At 39.8% G+C, this 25,256-nt stretch overlaps 1 protein-coding gene across 2 annotated transcripts in view; it reads right to left on the reverse strand.

Moving 5' to 3' along the window:
- The window catches only part of ADAMTS20 (ADAM metallopeptidase with thrombospondin type 1 motif 20), a 134,158-nt gene extending 121,705 nt beyond the window's left edge, over window positions 1–12,453 (reverse strand). For both annotated transcript variants that reach the window (XM_031462728.2, XM_031462727.2), the window contains exons 1-2: window positions 12,062–12,453; window positions 11,124–11,485 (exon numbers count right to left, since the gene is read on the reverse strand). In XM_031462728.2, coding sequence (XP_031318588.2) covers window positions 11,124–11,485; window positions 12,062–12,152 — 453 coding nt within the window. In that variant the 5' untranslated portion in view covers window positions 12,153–12,453. The remainder of the gene's footprint in view (window positions 1–11,123; window positions 11,486–12,061) is intronic.
- Window positions 12,454–25,256: the final 12,803 nt, after the last annotated feature.

The raw sequence follows: 25,256 nt of genomic DNA on the forward strand, positions 1-25,256 counted from the left end.
TTTTTGAAACCTAAGTAAAGGACCCGTGGACAAAATCACTTTCTGCCTTTTCTAAAAAGTATGCTGAAGAGGGGAAATGTGATAGCATCCTGGTAAAAGATACAAACAGACACCAAGTGGATTGTTACTCATCACAAAACTATTTTGAATAATGACACGTTTTCCCAAGCAATACTGGAAATATCTAAACCTTGGGAAATTTTTTTATATTCCTTTTGGATCAAAATCTGACTGTAGGATACTTCTGTTATCATGTTCCAATAAAACCCACACGTGGGCCCAGCCTGCACTCTCATGTGAGAGGTAAATACAGTTATAGCCAGACTCTGACATCATCTACTTTTGAGCAGTGCTAGGACACTGTAGCCTGCTAATAATATTGCCTTTATAACTCAAAGGTCTTTTCTTGAACAAAACCTTATGTTTTAAAATACTAAGTTCAAGAAAAAATAATTTGTCCTCAAAGGGATTTACCCATATTTACCAAAGAAGGACTTAAAAGTATTCTGCTTCCATCAATTTTTCTATAAGCCACCCCACTGCAGAAGATTTTCTGTTCAAATAATAAAAATATTAGAGTTTTGCCCAAAGGCTCCTAAGGAAACAATTTTTTTTTTCAACTTGGAAAGAAATCTGGTAAGGAATTGGAGGACTTAACAAAACAGGTGGCTCATAGAATTATATTTAGATCATGCTGTATTTTTAGCAACTTGCCTATCTGCAGAGGGGCAGTGCAATTTGATTCATGAGAAATACCAATCAAATTCCAAACTCTTTCTTTGGGTGACTAAGAAAAGGAATGTAGCTAGTTTCCACTTGGGCAAAGGGGTCCCCAATCCCTGGGAGCAACGATCTTCTATTTCCCAAGCCATTTTGAAAGGTAGTAAGTGATTATGTGACTGGTTCCAATTTCCTCTCCTAGGCCAAAACTTTTATGTCCAGAGGATTTTTATACAATTGTATTTCCAAAGTGTTCTTATTTCAGTATTGTGACATTCATTCATATTTTTTTTCTAAGTACATGGCAAACACATGTACTGGAGCCACAAACAATAATGTACTCTCAGATTTTTATTAAAGGGTAAAAACAACAAGCACAAAATGTAAACCATTTGGACTCTTTTTCCAAACCATTTGCAGTTATTGCCTTGGCATTGGCAACTAGAAAACTAGTTCAAAATAAGGTACCACTGAACAAGGCAATGAGAGCCAAGATTGAAAATTTATTTTAGTAACAAATTGCTCCCAATTATTAATAAAATTGGATTTTCATTTAAGGACTGGATCACTGGTAATTACTTCCACGAAGACGAAAATGTTCCGTTGTTCAATCTTTAGTCGTACGTTATATGAGAATCAGTTTGACGCTATTTGTAGTAAGAAAGCCTGAGTATGAATCCTGGGTTTGACTCATGGAATCTCAGGCCAGCCACTTCGTATCTCAAACCTCAGTTCTGTGACTTGTATAACAAAATAGAAGTAACTCTATCCACCTAGTTTCCCGAGAAAGGCAATGTATGTTAAAATGGTGTCAATCACTATTTTGAAATTGAGTCTATGTTGACATTCTCCACTGAAAACATGGATGTTATAGCCAGCCCCACTTTCTACCTGAAGCGGACTCTAAGTGTTATATAATAAAAGATTATGAAGATTAACTGTGAGGTTCCTTTTTATTGGGGGGTACTCAGTTCAATACAAAAGGTTTTTTTAAGGGACAGACTGGGATTTCGAAATTTGTAGATACTGACAGGTATATTTAGAATAGATAGACAAGATTATACTGTATAGCACAGGGAAATATATACAAGATCTTGTGGTAGCTCATGGTGAAAAAATATGAAAATGAATATATGTATATTCATGTATAACTGAAAAATTGTGCTCTACACTGGAAATTGACACAACATCGTAAACTGACTATAACTCAATAAAATAAAATTTTTTAAAAAAAGGTTTTATTTCCCCCTGACAGCTCCTCATTCTAACACCACTGATCATGCCTTGGAAATAGTGTTACACAGAAGCATACACTGAATGAATGAATCAGTGATATGAAGACAATGTAATTGGCCCCAGAAGCCTAAAGCAGAAGATTCATTGTAAGATTTCTGAAAAGACGAGTCTTCTCTCCTCTGGCAGCATTCTTTACTCCCCATCCCACAGGACAACTCCAGATCTCCAATGTGAACGTGAGAGGAAACACTACTGATGCTCAACTAAAAAGACACTGCTCTCTCACCACGTCTTTGCCCACAATGAACAAGAAAATAAGGCAGACTTCTGCACTTATCTACCCAAGATCTATGTGGCCAAATGACTCAGCTCCACGGAGAGTGTCCTGGCCACACCAATAGCAAGGAGTAAATTCTGTAACATCTCGCTTTCGTGTAGTTACTGAGGTGTTTCTGAAGTCATATGTACGCACTAAAAGTGGAGAGAACTGTCAGAGCAATCACCACGTTCTCATGGGGTCTGGGTAGTGGTTCCCAGGACAGCCTCTGCCATCCTCTTACTAAAATATCTGCAAAGACATAAAGCCTGAAGTCATTAGAACAGTCAGAAATTTAAAACAATAAGAAATCAGTAAGAACTATTCTGTAGGTATATAACGGAAATATGTTCATGATACATTGTCAAAATGTTATAAAACAACATCACTTAACAAAGATACATATAATATCTACAGGAACATGCACCATACACCTGCCAGACCATCTGTTATCTTTATAGCATGTATTTTCCTAGTTTCTCTTTTAATTTGTTTACAGTTATTTTGACATATGGCACTCCCCAGTGAGTATTTAAGCAAATATCAACTTTTTCACTTGTTGTGTCTCCCTTTGTACTTTTCCCTAAAGGTTATAATCTATTGTAATTTTGCTCTCCTTTAATACAGCTGGAATTGGTTTGAATTCGGTTTACCAGTAAGATGAGGATCCAACATGCCGCGTTTACTCATAGAAGATTCTTGGCATTCCCAGATTTAACATAACTGCCATTTAGGTTTTGGTAACTGTCACGGGAAACTAATTTGAAGCCATTATCAAAACTCGATCTGCCATCAGAAGTCAACCAAGTTCTTGAGAAATGTTACTGTCAGAGAAACATGAGCCTGGACTAAAGAAGACTTGACTGCTTTTGTTGTAGGGTAACCCACAGATCCTCAGTTACCCCAGCATTCCTGGAGTGCCCTTCCCGCCCCACAGAGAGTATACTCCCCAGAATCTGTTTTAGATGTGGCCATGGAGGAGGCTGGGCAAGACCCTCCCAGAGAGCAGAATCAGGGGCCTTGGTGACTGGACTTTTCCCAGAAAGATGAATAGAGGAAGATAATAAAGGAACTCTCCTCCTGCAGGGGTAGTGGGTCTCCACAGTCCCTCTCCAGATGAAGTTCCAAAACTGCTATAAATCACTGACTAGACGGTGTCCCCCATGCTCGGTAGGAAATTAAGATTGAGATTACAATCATGCTTATGTTGGTTTGGGGGAGGTGCAGATAATTTGCATTTTTTTTAAAACACCTTTATTGTGGTATGGTTCTGTACAGTGAACTGCACACATTTCAGGTGTATACTTCGATGAATTTTGATAGATGTCTACACCCATGAAACCACCACTACAATCAAGGTAGTTATCATTTCCATCATTCCCCAAGAGTTGCAATTTTTGAATTCACAATTTATCCCTTCCCACCCTGATAATTTGCCTTTTAATTCATTAGTTGCTGAACCATGAAGCGACACAACTGGACTTTATGGATGAGATGATGCATTAGCCAGAGATCCTGGCCTTTGAGCAGAAACAGTGCCCCTGCAGGGCTGTCTGTCTCCTTGGAAACAAGATGAGTATGTCTGATGTGCAAGAAGAGAGGAGCAAAGGGACAGGTGGTGAGCAGAGGACAGCCTACAGGAAACACTGTTGGTGACCACCAGTATCTATTCTCCTCTCTTCCCAGGGGCAGAGCACTGCCCCTCATTTTCTAGCCCTCTGAACCTAGGTAGAACCAGGCAATTGGTTTTCACCAATAAAATATACATAGAAGTGGTGTGTGTCACCTTGGGATTGAGGCATTCAAGAGCTGGTGTGCCTTCTCTGTGCTAATTACTGCAGTAACAAAGCATTGATGGAGCTCATGAACATCCTTGATTAATAGATTTAATGCTGTTGTAATATGGACATTACTGCACCACTGATATCTAACAGGGGCTGGTAAAAAAACAAATGACTGATAAGCATTTGTTGAGAAATAATGATCTGTTTCTTCCTCTGAATATTAGTATGACTCAGACAGCTTAATTAAGATTAATTTTGTGGAAAGTAGCAGTTATAAGCTAAACAGAAATAAAGCCATAAGTAACCAGGGTGCAGTGTAAACCGCTTTTAAATGAAGCAATAAATGGAACACAGTTAACTCAGATATCTGAAAAAGATTTAATCTGTACAAAAGTTTTTAAATATGTCCAGCTACTTCAACTAAAATGGATAAAAATAATTTGGCTGCACTGAATTCTAGAGAAGAGCTAACCTAATTACACGGACATATTCATAAAACTTGCTTTAGCTCATTCATACATGCATTGAGCATTTCTATGTGCTGTACTGAGTGCTGAAATAAATACAGCTATCATTCCCTTACTTACAATCTCTAAATGATAGAAATATGGACAAATAACCACATTCAATACACGATGTATAAAAAGTCTAGTGGTAGAATGAAGGTAGGACTGCTCAGCTCTTTCCAGAGAAGATCAGGGCGCAGACAGGAAGGCTCAGGATGGATTTGGAAAGATGAGTAGGAGTTTAAGGGAAAGGACATTTTAGACAAAGAGTAACTATAAATTCAAACAATTATGGAAGATTAAAGCCAACCTATGATAGAATAAAACAGATGTTTCTAGAATAAGTATCTCTTTCTCCTCACCTCCTTCTGTGATAACCTTTCTTGGTTAATGGCTAGAGGATCACTCAGTCATTTAAGTCAGAGTCATTAGGACCATTTTGTTCATCTTCTCTTCTGGTCCAAAATTCTAGTGGGTATCTACAAGGTTGCTTAACGTCAGCACTGTTGACATGGTGATAATCCTTCCGTTGTAGGAGGCCATTCTGTGCCTTGTGGGATGTTTAGCAGCATCCCTGGCTTCTTTCCTCCAGATGCCAGTAGATTCCCCTGCCCCCTGCACCGCTGTGACAGCCAAAAGTATCCATCCCCAAACACTGCCAAGTGTCCCCTGGGGGAAAAAAACTGCCCCCAGTTGGGACTCTCTGGTCTACAGAGTGCACCTTCCATAGGCACCCAGCTCTTCTTTGCCACTGAAGCCCCATATTCCAAGTGGCCCATCCTCCTTGCCCACGGTAGACTACAAGAGTGGTCTTCCCAGCCGCTTGCTGCCTCCCCTGCACCCCGCGCAATGGTGCACAAGAGGAGGCCCCTCCTAACACAGCCAACTAACCCACGTTTACAGCTCAAGCCCTCACTCCTTCACAATGAGTTTCCGGCCTTGACCTGACTTCAACCTCCTTCCCCCACGCCTCCCAAGCCACCTACTTTTCAGCTGCAGAGACCCACAAGAAGCCCTTGAATTTTCATGTCTCCATACATTTATTCATCCCCCAGAGTTCGGTTGAGAAGCCTCCTCCAGCCCAGGTCAACTCCCTTAATCACCCCTTCCTTGAAGTTCACCCAGCACCCCCTGGACTTCTCCGTTAACAGCTTTTTAACAGACTATTTTCATTGAGCGTATATGTGTGCCTGTTGTCACTACCTGGTGGCCCTGAGAATGCTGAGCATAACTGGCCAAGGGTCCCAACCACTGAGCTTTGAACTCATCAGTGTTCGTGCCCCAGCTGAGTCTCCCACGCACCACTCCAGGCAGGAACTGAGTGTGGCAAGGTTACTGAGAGGAAACTCATTCTTACGAGGCAAGGGAACCTTCCCCCAGGCAAATCTGGCTTGAGGTGGGCTTCGCTGAACCTTGTTTAGAAGGCCCAGCAGCCAAGGACCCAACATCTTTATCCTTTCTTCAGCTGTTTCAGCCTTCACTGCTCTCTCCGTGTCTCCAACATAGGCACGTTTACTCCCATCTTGCCATCTGCTTCTTGGAAGACATAGGCTAACACTCGAATGTTGAAAGTAGAGCGTAAGAAATTCTCCCTAGTGCTGTCTGAGTACTTAACTGAGCGTGGGAATTGCCAAAAAGGGTCCTTCGGAATTTGGATGAATACGGAACGGCAGGTGAAATGATCTGACGCTCTATTACTTCTGGGCATATAGGAAGTTTAGAAAGTAAAACTAAACCATTCCAAGAAGATGAAAACCAGAAAGGACATTATCGATAGTTTCCGTACGGTTAACTCCTGTCCGAACAAGAAGTTTCTAGAGCACCTCGATCATCAGTCATCCGAGGGCATTCGCGCCTTGACAGGCTGCAGGATGGTTCACAGGAGAAGCTTCAAAACAGCGCACACAACCCCTGCGGGCTGCTCTGTGAGAATGCTGCATAAGCCAGATGCAGTGTCTGGTTTTAGGACATCTGGAAACTCTTTCTTTCCACCAAAAAGACAGCATCACTTCAAATCCCACCAAGAAACAGTGAAGTTAATTGTCTAGGTGGCCAGGTCAGTCCCTGAGGGCCTTCGGAAGAAGGGAACCCACCAGGTAATGGGGGACAGTGAGGAGACACAGGGGTCGTTGGAAACAGCCTCAGTACACTTGATACATCCCACCCTGACACGTGTATGCCAGAAATATTACAGCTTATGAATATTACAGCTTATCTACTTGGATAAGAGCATATCAGCATTGTGAGAAGATGGACACCATGACCCACGAAAACAAAGTTTAGAGCTGAGGTAGGGATATAAAGACCTGATAAGTGAATATTCTGTGACAGTTTCTCAATGGACTGAAAACAGTCTGGCCATTACATTACTTACAGGTAATTTTATGATTTGGCTCTATATTCTCATCTACTGTAGATTTTAGAAATGTAAAAATAAATACGTTTGAATCATGCAATAAATACTGAGACTTACAAGAAAGAAAAATTACAGAGAAGGAAAGATCAGAGGAGCAAAAGTTATACACACATGAAACAGAAAATTTCTGGCAGACTCTGCTCCTTTTGGTTCTTGGACCCAAAGCACTTAAGAAAACTAAACAACACAAGGCATGGTTCAGTGAGTTCGTGAAAGAGAAAAACACGTGAATACTAAGACTTCTAGAAGTAGAAAAAAAATTCACTGTATAGGAATTAAAAGAAAACATTAGTTCATATGTTTGAGGTTAATGCAATTTGATGGAACCAACACGTGTGTTGTGGTGTCGATTTTTTTTTAAATGGTTGTATGCACAGAGATATTTGAAAAATATTAATGTTTTTTATTCCCGTCCTCTAAAAGTCACATTCCTCAGCAGCCGCCAGAGAAAGGAGAGGTAGATGCTACCTCAGGTGGGACGATGGACAGGTTATCGGTCAACTGTAAGAGATGGGAAAGGGGAACTCGGTGGATTCTGGGAAGAAAAGAGTGATGGAGGCAAAGGAAACAGTTGGAAAGATGCATGTGCGAGGACCTCTCCTCCGGGGCAGGGGGGCGGTTAAGGTCCCAGAGACAGAAGGCACGTTAGATGGTGGAGGGGGACTGCTAAGAGAAATGCTGCAGCATGCTATGTGGTATCCAGGGAAGGGACCTCTGACAGCCCCCACACACATACACACCAAAATGAGACGTGCCGCAGAGTCTGGCAAAGAGAGGACTTTCATATGCCATGGAGGGTTTCAGACCCTTAGAGGGGAGATTACCAATGGTGTCACCAAACCACTTTACGTGGAGAGGATGCACAGCAGGAACTAAGTGACCCTATGTCGAGGGCTGCCCAAGGCGTCGGCCACACAAGAAATCAAATAGATGCTGCAGCTGAGCTCAGAGGGGTATGCCGCACCAGTCTCCAGCCCAGGGGACAATGAGTTTGTGAAGCCCAACTGAACAAAGAAAAGCCATGAGTTCTCAGGCCCAGAGTTCAGCTGTTGGGGCCAGGAAAATGCACAGAGACTAAGCCACAAAGGACATCGGAGACTACAGGACCTGGAGGACAGTGTATTTCCCTCCTTCCTCCCAAACAATACAAAGGCCTCAGAACATTTTACAGCCCTGTCTGGGGTCAGTTTTCATCAATGGTCAGCATTTGCTTGACTCCAGCCATGTGTAAGACAATACATGTTAGTGGGAAAAAATGAGGAAATCATGTGCTCATTCAATATATTCAGGAAAAGCATTTGATTAAGTACAACATCCATTTATGATTCAAAGCAAAACTTAAAGCAAAGAGCAACTAGAAAAAGAGAACTTCTCTAAGTTAGTAAGACTGTCTCTAAAAATCCTTCGGTAAATCTCAACTTGAGTGTTCAATGGACCGACAGAGATCAAAGCTGGGTCGTTACAGCCACATATGCGGTCACAAAGGTAAGCTGGGAAGCGAACATGACCAGGGCTGGAGGTTAGCATTGTATCGAGGCTGATCTGCAAGAACTAAGCTGGTCCAAGCTGTGGGTAATACAACTTTACCCGGATCTAAAGACTAATCTGAGACTAGAAAGAGGAATCTGATGTAATAACAAATGGACTCCAACACCCACCAGAAGTTCTGCTATTTGAAGAAGCTGTTATTCTAAAGAGTGTTAATGACAGAGTCGAGGTAGAGATAAAACACACAATCATAAATATATAGCTAATATCTGCTATAGTGCTGATATCAAAAATGAGAAAAATCAAAGAAACATCACTAATATTATTAGGGATTTAGATTCATAACTGATCATGATCACACTTCTAAAAAAATGTTTAGATCCTGGTACCTCTATTATTTGCTGTATTACTGGAAAATTTCTATCTCTGCCATGAGTGATGTCCTTTACGCAGCCTTGCAAATACAAAGAAATTAAGATATAACTGAGTTACACAGGCATGAAAATGTGTTTTTAATCGTTAAATCAAATTAAACTGATAATATCAATAAGTCTATCAAAAGCAAAGTGCACAGGTAAATCAAACTAATGATGCATAGTAACTAGACAACTGACACAGTGACAGAAACGGAGGAGCTCCTGTGAAGACTTCAAACAGCTTCAACGGTTTCCTGATTTCAAAAAGGGGATACTGAATAATAATTTGAACTACGCCAATGTTATAAATCAACATGAGACATATCACTCCTAATAATGCTTCCCATCTGGAATGTTTTCCATGCCTTAAATATTAAATCAGGAAAATGAATTGACCATGACAAATCTGTGGTAGTAAATCTAGAAGCTTCCAGGCAAACTAAACATTTTGAAAGGTTCTAGAAAGGAGAATATTTTTCTTTCCTTCGGTGTGTAGATGGCTGTGTAAATATGAGTGCGCTGCTGCCATTCTGATGATGTAAGCATTCTACAGTAACCCACACCAGAAAAGAAGACTGTCCCAGGGATTCCATGTATGTATGTCTTGACAAGCTCAAGACAAAAGCATGGAAAAAAGCAAAGAGATTTTTCAAATTTACTTAGTAATGACCAATACTCACACCCAGGAAGACATCTTACGTCAATTAACCTGAGAGGAAGTAGTACATTTGGCCTAGAGAGAACTGTTACCAATGTTCTACTTAATCAAAAAATAAACAGTGTTGATGTTCTGAAACTCTTTTAAAATTTGCCCAACAAAAGCTAGAATACTTGGGAAGGACACTAGAATCCCTTAGCCAAATTCTTAGTTGTTTCTTCTTGAACGTGTGTTTATCAGGAGTTAATGATGAAGTGAGTTCATATCTGTTTGACATAAGCATTCTCAACCAGGGGTTCCATGGACTCGATGGGAAAGTGTTAACATCTTTATTTTCCTTAACCTCTGGTAATGAACATTTCCTTCAGTTACGACTGTAGGTAAAACCACAGGCACTGTGACTTTGTTGGTAATAAAATAATGGTTACTTTAACTCAAATGTGATTCAAAGCTATCTGGATTGTTCACACTCGCTACCACTACAAAAGTATGTAAGTAAGTAAGCCTTAAAAAGCTTACTTACTTAAGAGATATTATGTAAAGCATTAATAAAGAAGGATGTATTATGACACCACAAATTCTAATACTTGTAACACTTTGATTACTGTTAATATTTTAATGGAGGCCAATTAAATATTGGCCCCAAGAGATATTATGTAAAGCATTAATAAAGAAGGATGTATTATGACACCACAAATTCTAATACTTGTAACACTTTGATTACTGTTAATATTTTAAAGGAGGCCAATTAAATAATATGTATGTTACTTTACTTCAATCATGCTGAGAAGAGGTCCTGGGATTCCCCCAGCATGCTGAAAAAGTTCACGGCAAAAAAAAAAAAAAAAAAATTAGAACCTCTCTGTTTCGAAGAGAGAGAAACAAACCACATAGAACCCAATATTCTATTTCGTTTCCTCTGTCCGCAATGAGGCTTTTACAAAATCCTCATCTTTTACCCTTGTCACTTTAGTGATCATTTCTCATTTGCTGGATCAGATGAGACGCTCTACATTTTTACACAGGCAGATTCAACCTCTTCCGTAACTTGTACTTCACAGATTAATGGCCATCCCCATACTATCAAAAGACAAAAAAACCAAAAAACTTCCTTTTCAAACCTTTTCATTGCATGTATTTTCTTTCTCTTTTCCTCCTATCATTCTAAATTCAAACAGCTAGGTTAAGCAGATTCAGGGGAGTCTGCCTCAATAGATGGTCCAAAATGGGTGTGTCTGTGGGAAATAGCCTGCCCTCCGGCTGGAAACCACAACCACACCTCCGCAGGGCCACTCCCGGACTCCCTGACTTGCTCGGCATCTGTCACTTTCGAGCAAGAGTCTCTCAGCTTTGCACAGAGAAGGGCCAAGCTTGCCCAGCAGGGAATGACGTCCTGATCTTCCGCTCTCCCCACTGCAGGAAGGCGTAGCCTCTGGCCTGGCTTCATCTAGGTGTTAATCTCTCGGGTAGCCCACTCTGATCTCTTGGGTCACCCTCCGGCCACTCGGGAAAAGCCAAACCCAGCTTCCTGCACGAGCAAGACCGGATCCCAAGAAAATGCCAAGGGACCCGAGGGCGCTTACCAGGCCTCCACAGAGGCTGAAGACGGCTGTGTGATCCTCGCGAGCGTTGACCTGGCCGCGGTAGAAGCAGTGGCGGAGGTCTGGGGGCGCCGCGCTGCGCTCCTCGGCCCTGCGCTCTGGGGCTCCCAAGTGCACCTCGGTGTAGCCGGCAGCCAGGAAGGCCGCGTCGGCGCTCAGGTTCAGCTGGAAGAGCTGCCCGTAGGCGCGGATTCGGTAGTGGGTCCTGAGCGGCGTGTGCTCCGGCGCCTCCGAGCTGCGCTTCCTGCGGCTGAAGTGGTGGCTCTGCGGGAACACTTCGCCGAACTCATTGACCCGCGCGGGGGACACCACTTCGTAGGAGGCCAGTGTCCTCACCAGGGCTTCTGCAACCACAGCGAGACGGCCGTTGAGCCCCCACCCCTTTCCAGCTTCCCAGCCCCAAACTTCTGCAACCAAACGTCCCCGCCGAAGGACCGAGGCCCCGGGTCCCCAGACCCGGGGAGAGGGGCGCGACAAATAGACACATGCTGGGGAGTGCGCGCGCGCACACACGTGCGCTCTGAGTGTGCCTGCCTGCTTTCCCACACCCCCGACCCGCTCCACGCTTCCCAAGCGGGGACCCCGCCACTCGGGGCCCTCAGCAGCCACCTCCTTCCCGCGCCCCTCTTCGCCTCCCGTCCGCCGCCAACTCGTGCCCCGCGGGCGCCCTCGCCACCCTGCCCCACGCACCCCCACCGCGTGGTCCCCGGAGGGAGACGGGTCCCCTGCGCGCGATTCCTCGAAACCCGGCGCAGCCGCAACCTCCGGGGATGTCTGGGGCTGACTGGTCCCGGAGTCCCGAGAGCCCCGGCAAGGCCGGGGTTCCCCAGCGGGCTGAGCCGCTCCCCCGCCTCCGTCCGCAGGTCCCCCTCGGGCCCGCGCCCCACCCAGCTGCTGAAGGCGCCCCGCGGTGACCTTACCCTGCCTGGGGTGGAAGTGAACTTCCCAAGACCTGGTGATGAAGAGCGAGAGCTGGTAGAGCAGCCCCGTCAGCCACTTGGCCACCCGCATGGTTCCACCGGGGGGATCCCAACCCGGGAGGCCAACCCGAGCCGCCCGCCACCCAGCCGGCTTCCCCGCGCTCCGCTGCCTCTCCTCCCTCTCGCTCGGCGCCTCAGCAGCCTCCGGAGCAGCAGTCCCGGCCCGGGGCCGGCCCGTCGCGCCACACCGCCAGCCTCCGCTCCCTGAGCCGCTGCTTCATCGCCCCGCAGCCCCGCAGCCCCCGGCTCGCTCTCGCCAGCCTCGCTCCGCTTCCTGCGCCCGCACTGCCCTCAGAAGCCCTCTCCTCAGTCCGGCTCAGGCGCGAGGACTCGACCTAGCAGGAACGGTGCCAATATAGCCACCCCGGGCCGGGCCAGCGCGGGGGAGAGCCCGCCCCCAGGGTCCGGGCCCGCCAATCAGCGGGAGGCGCGGGCCGCCCCCAGTCCCCAGCCGCAAGCCGAGTGCGGTCCCCGCGGGCTCCCGCTGTGGGCGTGCAGCTTGGTGAGCAGCCCGAGGCCCAGCTGGACACCATCCCGGTAGCCGTAAAACCCAGAACTGATACAAGTTGCGCGGCCGAGGTCCAGGTAGGTGATGGGTGTGTGAGGTTTTAGTTCTTACAATGAAACGCCAAACATCAGATGGAAAGTTTCTGTTTTATGTGTTTTATGGTCCTTTTAGGCTTCTCAAACAAGGCACAGTAAGCTTGAGCGGGAAATTCCTGCAGGCAGAGGATGCTACCAATGACGCCTATTGGCCACGTCTCATTTGCAAGGGACCCTGTGTACCCGAGGAATTGCTGGGGGTGTTGGAGGAGCAAAAAGCAAAACCTAGTCTGCAATCAGCAAACACTTCTGGGTGAGAATTTCTGTCAGTTGACTAAAGAAATTCGAGAAAAAAGGATCTCAATCGCCAAGGTTTCGGTAACTTATTGTGATTTTTTAATATTCATTTTGTATTTATTTTTGTATCAAGCCCCCCCACCCCCAAAATTATATAAATATTAAGTCACACAAAACTTGCATCTGACCCCTGCCTGTGGGCCATTGTTTTTATGAGACTTTCTGCTGGTAGTTTTACAGTATTCATATGCCCTTTGTTTATAATATCCAAATGACCCCATGTGTCCACAGTTATCTTCCTCAACAATTATTGTAGCTCTGAATCCAGTTGTGTTATCCTGTATCCGTTAAGTTGGATAAACTTCAGTGGCAGCAAAAAGCAATCATCATTTCAGAACTCCTTTCTCATTGTCCAAATGCACCTGTTTGATTTGCAGTTTCCATAATTGCTTCTCTCTATAACAGGTATGGGAGAAAAAAGAGAAAGGAAGTGATCAGAGATTTCTGAGATCCAGCCAAGGGAGAGAAAGAATATAAGTATAAAAAGTAAATTATATGGGTAACTCTTCACAAACACAAAGGAATACACTCTCAATTTAGTCCTTGGCTGCCCTTTCTCCTCTGAGCTCTCAACAAGGAAAATTCTGTTCACTTTGAGCTGACCTCTCCCGACAGGCTTTTGTACCGTGCACTTGGTCCGCCTGTTGCTCACCACAAATGTGGAACAAGCTTATCTGTGGAAGGAGAGTTTAATCTACTTTTGCCAAGGTAATGACCCAGCTTGGTGATGGAAATCCCTCCACAGTCGGTCCCCTCTTTGGTACCCCTTGCTCACAAGTGTCACTTTATTCGTCACAGAATTACAGACTTCTTGTGGTGCTTCTCTAAGTTAAGCCTACTGTTACTCCAAGCAAAACAAAAATGGACTTTACCCGCACCTGTCTATTTAGTGATTACTTTCAGTGCACTGTCATTTAGAGTCAGTTCAACTATGCTGCATCTCTGAATGCATCCTTCCATTAGAAGCCATGCCTTCCTTCATACAAATAACAGAAAATCAGATTGCACTTGTTTAACTGGCTATCTGGACTACTGACTGCAGGAAAAATAGATGTTTCATTTCCATCACAGAATGTCTGTAACTCAAAGTAGCATTTGCAATGGCGTATTTGATTTGCATCCTCTCCAACTTTTTGGAAACACTGCTCTAAGAATAGGGCTGTTTTTTCTTGTTTTAAAGAAATGGGAAGATGTGTATGATGTGTATTTTATGTCTTTATAATCTTTACAGTGTTCAGGAAAGAGCATTATTTCCTTCATTTTGTAGAAGGTAAGTGTTATACTCTCATATAGTATATAAGTAGCTAAGCTGGATTTCCACAAATCCTTTCTGACACCAAAGTCTTTTCATTATACTAGACTAGAAATGTTATGATAGCCACATTGTCTCTCTTCCTTTCTCCTTCCCTACTAATAAAAATGTCATGAATAAGGCAATCTATGCCATTTAAATCTGGCAATTTCTTCACATTGACAATTACAACTACCATGTATGGAATTTTTTTGACATACTGAGCACCATACAAGGGACTTCAGAAAGGTTACCTCATTTAATTTATGCATTCCCCCATGAGACTCAGAGAAATTGAGTAATTCACTCCAGATCACCTATCAAGCTAGTCTCAAATCTCATTAGTTTCAAATTCCATACTTTTTAAAAGAAGATTGTATTCTTCATATCAGCTCAAATCTCATGCAGCACAGTTGTAACCAGCAACAACTCAGAAAATGAAAGCCATAATTATATCAAATGTAATTTTTAATTTTAATTTCAACAATTATTATTATAAACACAAGCTATATTATGAGGCTGGCACAGTGTGGAGAAAATAATTCCAGCCTTGCAAAGCAGGAATATGCACACTATACTCAAGATAGTCTTTGTTTTATAATCTTAATTCTACCGTAACCAGTTGTATACATTTCAACAATTTACCCGAACTCTGTAGGCCTACTCTTTGTCAACTGCAGAATAGAAGCAATAATAGTAATCTCAGGCAATTGCTAAGATGATTACATGAGATAATACAGATAACACACTGGCATAATATTGGACAAAATATGTGTTCAATACATGTTCATGCTGATTCTGATTTTTATTACTTTACAGTGGGGGACTGAATATTCATACTGAAAGGTAGGAGGTAGGTTGATCATTCTTCACTATTTACGTGAGACTGGGGAGTTTCCTGAGATGCAAAACTTCCAGTGCTAACGCTTGGGATGTCCTGGGTGAACTGGGATGAATGGTCACTGAAGTTCAGGGTTCTCAACTAAGGCACCACTGACTTGTGTGGCTGGTGAACCTTTGTTCTAGGGGGCTGCCCTGTGCATTGTAGGTTGTTTAGCAGCTTCCTTGGCCTCTAATGAGTAGAGACTCATTCCATGCTGGTAGTGGCCCACCCCTTTCGTGACAACCCAAAATATTTCCAGACATTGTCAAATGTCCCCTGGGAGCCAGTTGGCCCCAGTTGAGAACCACTGACCTACAGGTAGAGAGTTGGAAAGTGGTAAATACACAGAAATGGGATGTTTACAGTTGATGTTTCATTTTTAATTACAAATGGCCAATTGTTTAGTAGAAACTCTTTATATATTGTAGCAGATGTGGAAAATTATTCGTCATTGTAATTAAAATGGTACAAGCTGTGGTCATTGTGTTGAACATGTTTTAAGCATTATTGTTTGCAGTATGCAGTATGCATTTACAGGAACACGGAGAAGACTAAAACTCCTCTGCTCAAGCACTTGTTAAGTTATGTTCCAATTGTCTACCATCAGTATTCATCATATTTTTATGCTTTTTTGAATGCCTGATAATTTTTTATTGGATGTCACACATTGTGAAAAATTATCTTTTGGGGCAATAAATATATTTGTATTCTTATAAATCTTCTTGAGCTTTCTGCTTGGATGCAGTTAGGTTTCTTGGAAATAGATCCTTTCTGATCCTGCTTGTAAAGTGTATTCAGCAAGAGTGAAGCAGTGCTCAATACAGGAATAATTATTTTCCACTACAGAGGGGAAGACCTGTCTGTTCTCATGACCCAACGCTCATGAATGGAGAGGTCTTCCAGTCTGGTTAGTGGGAACAGACACTATTTCTAAACCTGTAAGAGCCAAGGGCACTGTTACTTCTAATCCTTTCAGGTGATTCTTTCCCTTTTCTTGTGGAATTTCTTCACATGTATATGCACTATTTTTAAAGCCTGGAATACTTCATATTGTCCAAGTATGGTGAGAAAATCAACTTAAAAGATGAATATTGCTGCCATACATCAAAATAGTTAACCTTCTTCTCCTGGAAATTATTTTAAAAAAAGAAGAAGAAGAACTCCAGCATGATATAACAGTTAACATAAACAAGTGAAGTAGAAGTCAGGAGAATGAAATAAAAAAATATTCAGAAAGGACCAAGAAGACACAGTAGGGACCCAAGTAACATCAGAAGGAAAAAAAAAAAAACTGTCTGAAGATAAATGTTCCCTCTGTTTTGTGAAAGCTGTAGTCCTTGTGCGGAACATCAGAGACTGAGTATGTGAGCAGGTCCGTTAGCAGGCGTTCTCCTGGACCATGTTTTGTCCATAGAAGCAGAGGACGTAGGCTATGCAAATAATGCCAGAGAGAAGCCAGAGCTATAGGAAGCTTTCTCTTCTGTGACAGAAATTCCAGTTAATTCAAGGATGACTTTTTTTTTTTAAAGATTGCACACAATAAATGCAAATGTACTATAAGAAACAAACTGGGGAAGAGTATCAAAAATTACCTACAGTTGAAAAAAAAAACACACCAGAAAAATCTTACTATGGAGCAGATAAAAGTTGTGACCATATTGCCATGAATTATAAAAAAATGAAGAGATTACCTTTGAAATCAGACCTCAAATCAGAAACATAGGAACACTACCCAATAATAAAAAATAATAAACATGAAACAACATGGATGAACCTCAAAAACAGATCGTAGTGTTCCATTGTCCGGATATACCACAATTTGTTTATCTATTCATCTGTTTATGGAAATTGGGTTATTCCTAGGTTAAGGCCACTATGTATAAAGCTGATATGAATATTCAAGTATAAGTCTTCTCATAAAAATATGTATTTATCAGATAAATATCTAGGAGTGGAATTACAGGGTTGTATGAAAAGCGTATGTTTAGCTTTATAAGAAGCTGCTAACCTTTTACCTATAATGGTTGTACCATTTAATGTTCTCATCAGTAAGAGATGAGTTCACTTTCTCCACATCCTTACCAATATGGGGAATCATCACAGTCTTTAATTTTGGCCATTCTAGTGGTGTACAGTAGTAACACACTATTTTATTTGTGTTTCCCTGCTGACTAGTTTTGTAAAGGATTATTTCACGTGCTTATTGGCCATTTGTATATCTTCTTGTATTAAACACCTGTTCATATTTGGATCACATTTTCTGCAGGTGGTTTCCCTTTTACTATTATTATTATTATTATTATTATTATTATCATTATTATTATTATTATTCAATTTTGAGAATTCTTTGTATACTCTTGGGAAAAGTCCTTTGTCAGATATCTGTTTTGCAAACATTTTTTCTACAATCTGTGACTTGTGTTTTTATTTTAACAGCATATATTGAAGAACAAAAGTTTTAAATTAAAAAAAAAGAAATATAGGAATTCAGGAAAGAGATAGAAAAACAAAAGAAAGAAGGGAAATATGATCTAGAAAAACTCAAGAAAGAAGTAGAGCAGGGAAGCATCATAACCAAATAAAAACAAAATTGAAAAGAGCATGAGACAGAGTAGAAAATACGAAAAAAAATAAAGAATACAGAAAAATGGGAAAAGTGACCACATTAAAATAAAGAAAAGAAGGATGGATTAGGGGAAAAATAGAAAAGATGTGTATTAGAGACCCACATACATGTATTTGGAGTAGTCCCTGAAGAAAAAAGAATCAAACAAATGAACAGAAAAAAATTGTTAAAGTTATAATTCAAGAGTGCTTTTGTTGATATAAAAGACCTGAATCTACACATTGGAAAGACACACTGGGTACAAAGGAATTGCCCAAGAATGGTCAACATCAAGGCATTTTCTAGTAAAGTTATTGAGATTTAAAAATAAAGAATTTTTTCCCAGTCAGACAAAATAAATATCATTTATGAGGATAAAACAAGTAGGTTATATTCATATTTCACCACAGCAACAGTCAACATCACGAGACAATGAAATGACATCCTTAATATATATATATTTAAGGAAAGAAAATGTAAGCCAAGGATGGTGCCCAGCCAAGCTGCCTTCAAGTACAGACAACAGACAAACCATTTTGAATATGCGAGAACTCAGAGAATATTTTCCTGGAGGCCAGGGTGCAGACAAACAAGAAATGGGTAAATGATGGCAAAATGAGTGATGGTGAGCTTTGAGTAATTTTAACCTAGAGCTAAGACTGAAATAAATATTGAGTAACAGAGCAGAATGAAAATTTTACAGAATAAAATGAAAAATAAAATATAAATATGAAAAAAATAACAAAAACAGAAGCAGGTTCTTACAGAGGAATTTTTCAAATAATTCTCACGTCAAGTAGAAAACCCAATTATATACTGAAAAATTATTTTAGAAAATCAGCAATAATAAAAAAGCTATACATCTGAACATCGGGGTAGAGATACAAGAGGACTAAGGAGAAAATGTAAAACCTTAAAATCTTAGATCACTTTAAAAAAATGAATGAAAAATTAATTTAGCAAATAATTCAAATACTGTTTAAAAAAAAAGGAAAACAGAATAAAGGAATTAATAAAGATGCAAGCAGAATGAAAGAGTTAGAAAAAAAAACTTACAGACCCTCAAATTATACTAAAGATAATGTGTTTAACTGACTGGTGGGGAAAAAAATGTCACAGAAGTAAAACTCAAAAGTCTACTTGAGAAGTTAGTCTGTAAATATGCAGAGCTTAAAATAAAAAGTGACATTATCCTAGTGACAACATTTTTTAAATTTGTTTTGGTTTTTGTCACGGGTGATGAGGGTGAGGTTCCAAGAAATAGAATTAGACATCTTATTTTTGGTTCATAACTGAGAGGAATAAAAAGTAATAACAACTTTTACAACAGTACTACTAAGTAACAAAACTAAGAAATAATAAATAGCAAAAGCTGCGTGTGGAAAGATTACACCACGGTGCCCAGGATGGTGTTCTTGGACGGTAGATCATAGGTAATGCATAGTCTTCACTTTTATCTACAATGAGCATGTATTCCTTAAGTAATAATAAAAGTTGATTCCCTATATCACAACATACCCCAAAATCAATTCCAGATGTATGTGAAAGATAAAGCAACAGAGCTTTTAAAGAAAACATAGATAACATACTTGTGACCTTGGAGTAGGCAAAGCTTCCTTTAAAAGGATACAAGAGAGCTAACTAAAAATGATAAAACTGGATTGTAGTAAAATTAAGAATGTTTGCTAATGGAAAGATACCATTGGAAGAGTAAAGAATGTAGACGAAAATATTTGCAATTCATATATGTGACAAAGGATTTGTTTCTAAATATATACAAGTGGAAATTATACTTGGAATTATAGTAAAATTGAGAACTGCTGCTGGAGACACCATTAAGGGAATGAAAAGCATGGGAGAAATTATTTGTAATACATTTATCTGACAAAAATTTGTATCCAGAATATATCAGAAAAAAACTTCAAATTAAAAAAAAAAAAACAGACACCAAATATAAAAATAGTCAAAAGACTTAAACACACATTTGGTAAAAGAGAACATCAAAATAGCTAATAAATGTAAGAAAATGTACTTAACATCATTAGTCATCAAGGAAATGCAAATTAAGAAAACCTCACAATTTAAAAATTACACATTCTGATTCCTGTTCAGATATGCCTGCACATGACTTTGTAGAATAAAAAACATCTGACTCTGCCAAAAAAAAAAAAAATTACACATTCTATCATGTACCCACACAATGGGCAAATTTAAAAGATGGAAAACACCAAATAGTGACAAGGACGTGGTGCACTCAGACACTTCTGGGGGGTGCAAACAGCTACAACCACTTTGGAAAGTGCTGAACATATGCATAATGTATAACTTTCAAGTACATCCTCACAAGAAATGCATTCATAAATTCAAGGAGCGACATGTACAAGAATGTTCACAACAGCACTATTTTTGTAATAGCCAAAATTGAGAAAATATTCCCCAAACCAATCAACAGTAAAACAGATCAACAGATTGTGATATATGTTCACAGTGAAATGCTAAACAGAATGAGGAAGTATAATCTACAACTACATTCAACAACATAAATGAATCTCACAAAAAATACAATTTAGAAAAATACTCAGAACATCCCCCAGAAAAAAATAGTGCATACTCAATGACTTAATCTATATGCAATGTCCAAAAGCAAGCAAAACTACTCAATTTTATTAGAAGTGTCTTATTCTTGGGGTGGGGAGAATAGAGATCGGAGTAAAGATGAGTGGGCTTCAAAGATGATGGTACCATTCTGTTTCTTGATCTGGTTCTGGTTATGTAGGTGGTTTTTGAAAGTTCATACATCTGCACATGTGTATTTTCATGATAATGATATGTATCATTTTTGTGTGTATATATGCATGTAATACTACAATAAACATTTTTAAGTGTTTACAACAGCTTTATTTGTAATAGCTATAGTGGGAAACCACTTAAACATCTATCAACAGGTGAATGGATTCCTCAAAGGACTAGGAATAGACTTACCATATGACCCAGGAATCCCACCCCTGGGCATATATCCAGAAGGAACCCTACTTCAAAATGACACCTGTACCCCAATGTTCATAGCAGCACTATTTACAATAGCCAAGACATGGAAACAGCCTAAATGTCCATCAACAGGTGACTGGATAAAGAAGATGTGGTATATTTATACAGTGGAATACTATTCAGCCATAAAAAGACAACATAATGCCATTTGCAGCAACATGGATGTTCCTGGAGAATGTCATTCTAAGTGAAGTAAGCTGGAAAGAGAAAGAAAAATACCATATGAGATCGCTCATATGTGGAATCTAAAAAAACCCAAAACATAAATAAAAAACAGAAACAGACTCATAGACATAGAATACAAACTTGTGGTTGCCAAAGGGGCAGGAGGTTGGGAAGGGACAGCCTGGGATTTCAAAATGTAGAATAGATAAACAAGATTGTACTGTGTAGCACAGGGAAATATATACAGGATCTTGTGGTAGCTCACAGCTAAAGAGAATGTGACAATGAATGTATGTATGTTCATGTATAACTGAAAAATTGTGCTCTACACTGGAATTTGACACAACATTGTTAAAATGACTATAACTTAATAAAAAATATGTTAAAAAAAATCAGGTGAATGGATAAACAAATGGTATGTCCATACAATGGAATGCAATAAAACCAAGTATTCTGTTGACACAACAGTATGGATGAATCTCAAGATCATTGTGCTGAATTTTAAAATTTAGCAAAAAAAAGGTACTGTATGACTCCATTTATATTTAATTCTATAAAATTCAAACTAATCTATAAGGAATGATAAAGAGAGGATTAATGTTTGAGAATGGGGGTGGAGAGAAATTTGGATTAACATGGGATGAGGCAACTTTTGGAGTGATGGAGACATACTTTTTTTTTTAATCTTTATTGTGGTATGACTCCTGTACAGTAAACTGCACATATTTCAGATGTAAAATTTGATGAATTTTGATAGATGTATACAGCAATGAAACCACCACCACAATCAAGATAGCTAACATTTTCATCACTCCCCGAGAGGTGCAATTCCCTTCCCATCCCATTTACCCCCTGGTAACCATAAGTTTGTTCTCTATGTCTGTGAGTCTATTTCTGTTTTGTAGATAAGTTCATCTGTGTCCTTTTTTTAAGATTCCACATATAAACTATAACATATTATATTTTAAAGTAAAATATGTTACTATGATAAAAACTCCACTATTTGTTTACTATACGGAAAAAAAGTTTAAAAAGAACATCAGGTAATTAAATATTAAAATAATCTTTTGGAGTAAATATTTATTTCCAGGCACAATTTAATCCAATAACTAGAATCTTACAAGCCAAAAATGTCAGGACAATTCTGACAAAAAATATCTTCTATGGCTATTATCAGTCACTTAACTATGTATTCAATTTTTCTTTTACAAATAAAAAAAGGAAAGAAAGGTTCAATACCGCAATGAAGAAAGGAAAGAAAGTGGGGTATATAATCCCTCCAAAGAACATATTTCTATTTCATTAAAATACATTGCTAACTGCATGGTACTTAATTGAGGAGTTAGAAAAGGAAAGGAAGGTGGGGGTTGTATAGCTCAGGGGTAGAGCACATGCTTAGCACACATAAGGTCCTGGGTTTAAGCCCCAGTACCGCCATTAAAAAACAAATAAATAGATCTGATTACCTCCCCCACCCCTTAAAAAAATTAATTAATTAGAAAAGGAAAGAAGGGAGAGAAAGAAAGAGAGAGAGAAGGGGAGGGAAGGAGGGGTGAGGGGGAAAGGGGGGGAAGGAAATCTAATGTTTCCTCTGTTTTTGAGACACTTGTGAATAATTCATTGGTTGTCTTTTAAACTATGATGTACTAAGTTTACCCAAGAGAATGTAGAATTCTGATGGGTTTAATCATCATTCTACATCTTATTTGTTACTTCTTGATCTTTTACACTATACTGCATATTAAGGTCCATAACCCATTGGTTGTACAAATAAATAGGATTATTTGATAGAAGTATTTTTGACACAATGGCTTTACACTGAATACAACTGACTTTCTTACAGAGTAATGATAATAGTCCACAAAAAGTGAAATATAATTGGAAGTGTCAACTGCTTTGAAAGAACGCAAGTTTTTCTAAACATTCACACAATTGCTTCTGTTTAAATACTCTTTATATTGTGGAATTCTGCAAAGTATAATGAACTGATGTGTCTTACTCCTGAAAATTGGTCTTTTAGTCAAACATTCTTGAAAACAAGCTCTTGATAGTTTATGGTCTAAGATCTATATAAATAAAATGCTTCTTTCTAGACAGAGTATTAAGTAATCTATTGTTCATTTCATTTTGCTAATGAAACAAAATTCTAGCAATATAGTAGGGGTAGAAAAGGTCAAGAAAATTATTATCACTAAGACTAACTTAAAATTCTACACTAAGGCAAAGATACCCTACAGTTAGAAAAAGCAAAAATAACTTTCTCCTAAGGAGGTGTTAAATTGGAAATGGGCACTGTGGCATAAAACCAGAAGAGATTTGTTTTTTGCCAGGAGAAAAAAAATGGCAGCAGATCAGAAAACGCAGGAGCCAGTCTTGAAATTTACCCCAGTGACATGATCGAATGCCAAATAAGGTAGAATGCCACCAGGATGGGGTGAAAACAAGGAAAGGAGCCTCAGTAAACCAACGAGGGAAAGGATGGCGTCATTCCAAAGGCAGAAGAAGAACAGAGTGCTCTTTCCCAGTCCAGCGTGGGTTACAAAACTCTGGAAGCAAGGGGAGGAGCTAATAATACAGCTTCGTTCTAGCTGGAGAGGTGCTGGAAACGCATCAGGCTAACATGATGACTGAGTGGTTTAAATATAAAGCTCCACCGATGCGTTTGCAAAGAGCCAAGTAAATGCCTGCACTCAGGAGAATATGACACCCAGCAAAAACTCTTCTTTTTCATTTCACTCTACATGACCACGTTTTTCAAAAATGATAACCATTTAGTTTATAAAAATGGGGACTAGTTATACAGATGTACAAGGACATGGTCACACCAAAGAGCAAATATGTCAAATCTCTTAGTCATTTGAGATCTCAATGTGTTTTCTTACCAATGAATTATGATGACTGGACTGGATAATCTCTGTGACCATTTATAAGCCCAACATTTTCTTTCTCTGTAATTTTATGATTTGAAATAGTCTAAAAACACACGCTCACCAGGGAATGGAAGGGTTTGTGGGCTGAAGAAGGTCAATATGGATATTGGAATTTCATTTTAAGAGGAGCGTTGCAAAAATGGATGCTGTACTTTGGGAAATAATACAGGAACTTGAAGGCATTCTGTGTTCCTTTATGAAATAAAATAGGATGGGAACCAAAAGCCGAAATTAGTACTTTGGCATCCAAAGAAGATCTGTGCAGTTCAAATGAATTACACGTAGTTAACCAAGCTTCACAGAGAAGTTAATGGGAAAATCATGCATTGCATGGCCTTTTTTGAGATGTTCTAAGGAAATAAAATTTATGCACACTGATTTCTTTAGTTCCATCCTTTTACGCTGCACACAAAGGTAGGAAGAATTCCTTAACCATTAGGATGATAAAAATGGAAACAGATTCAATAGACATGCAGGGTCTCCTTTACCTCATATACCCACCCATGCAAACTGAGACCAAAACTATATTTCATGTAAAAAAAAACATGAAAAAATTTTAAAAATAACAACAAAAAATAAAGTAACATTCTGGGACGCTTATTATGTGCCATATACTGGGCTTAGCATTTAGATGAATTCTCTAATCTTCAAAACAACCCTGGGAGACGAGCACTATTTACATCCTCTTTTTGTACGTAAAGGAACAATACTCAGGTGAGACAATTCACTCGTGATTACGGATCTGGTAAGTGGCAGAGCTCATGTGGGTTTAGTTCGTTCTGTCAGCCGAGTCCACTCTCTTCACTGTGCTGTCTTCCCATCCAGGGCACCCCTTCACTCGTCAAATGTGGAAACCAAGGCCCAGGGAATAAAGTGACTTATTTGTGCTCACACACTCTGCTCATTGTCGATCCATGAATAGAGCTCAGGTTTCTTCATCCCTAGTTGAGGAATTTCTTCCTCATTCTTGAAAGCCATGAGCCCTGATACATTGATTCCTAGTATTTGAATTTTTAGCCAACTCCAATTCATTGACTCAGTGAACAAAATTCACCCTTAGTTAAGTGACTGGATCCATTTTTTATCTGAATGCTCTTAATCAAACTGAAGTGGACCTATCGTAATTCATCACCTCTGTAGTGAATATATATTTTAACTCAGGTCTTTGAGAGAAATTCTGTCATAATGATTTTCAGTATTAGTCCATTATTGTAATACAAGATCAGCAAGAAGCAAAGACCACTAGAAGAAGAATTTAGGAGAATACTAAAAATAGAAAAAGTAATAGTAACTAAATATTACTATGGTCAAGC

Source organism: Camelus dromedarius, chromosome 11, assembly GCF_036321535.1.
Source record: "Camelus dromedarius isolate mCamDro1 chromosome 11, mCamDro1.pat, whole genome shotgun sequence".
NCBI classification, from domain to species: Eukaryota; Metazoa; Chordata; class Mammalia; order Artiodactyla; family Camelidae; genus Camelus; species Camelus dromedarius.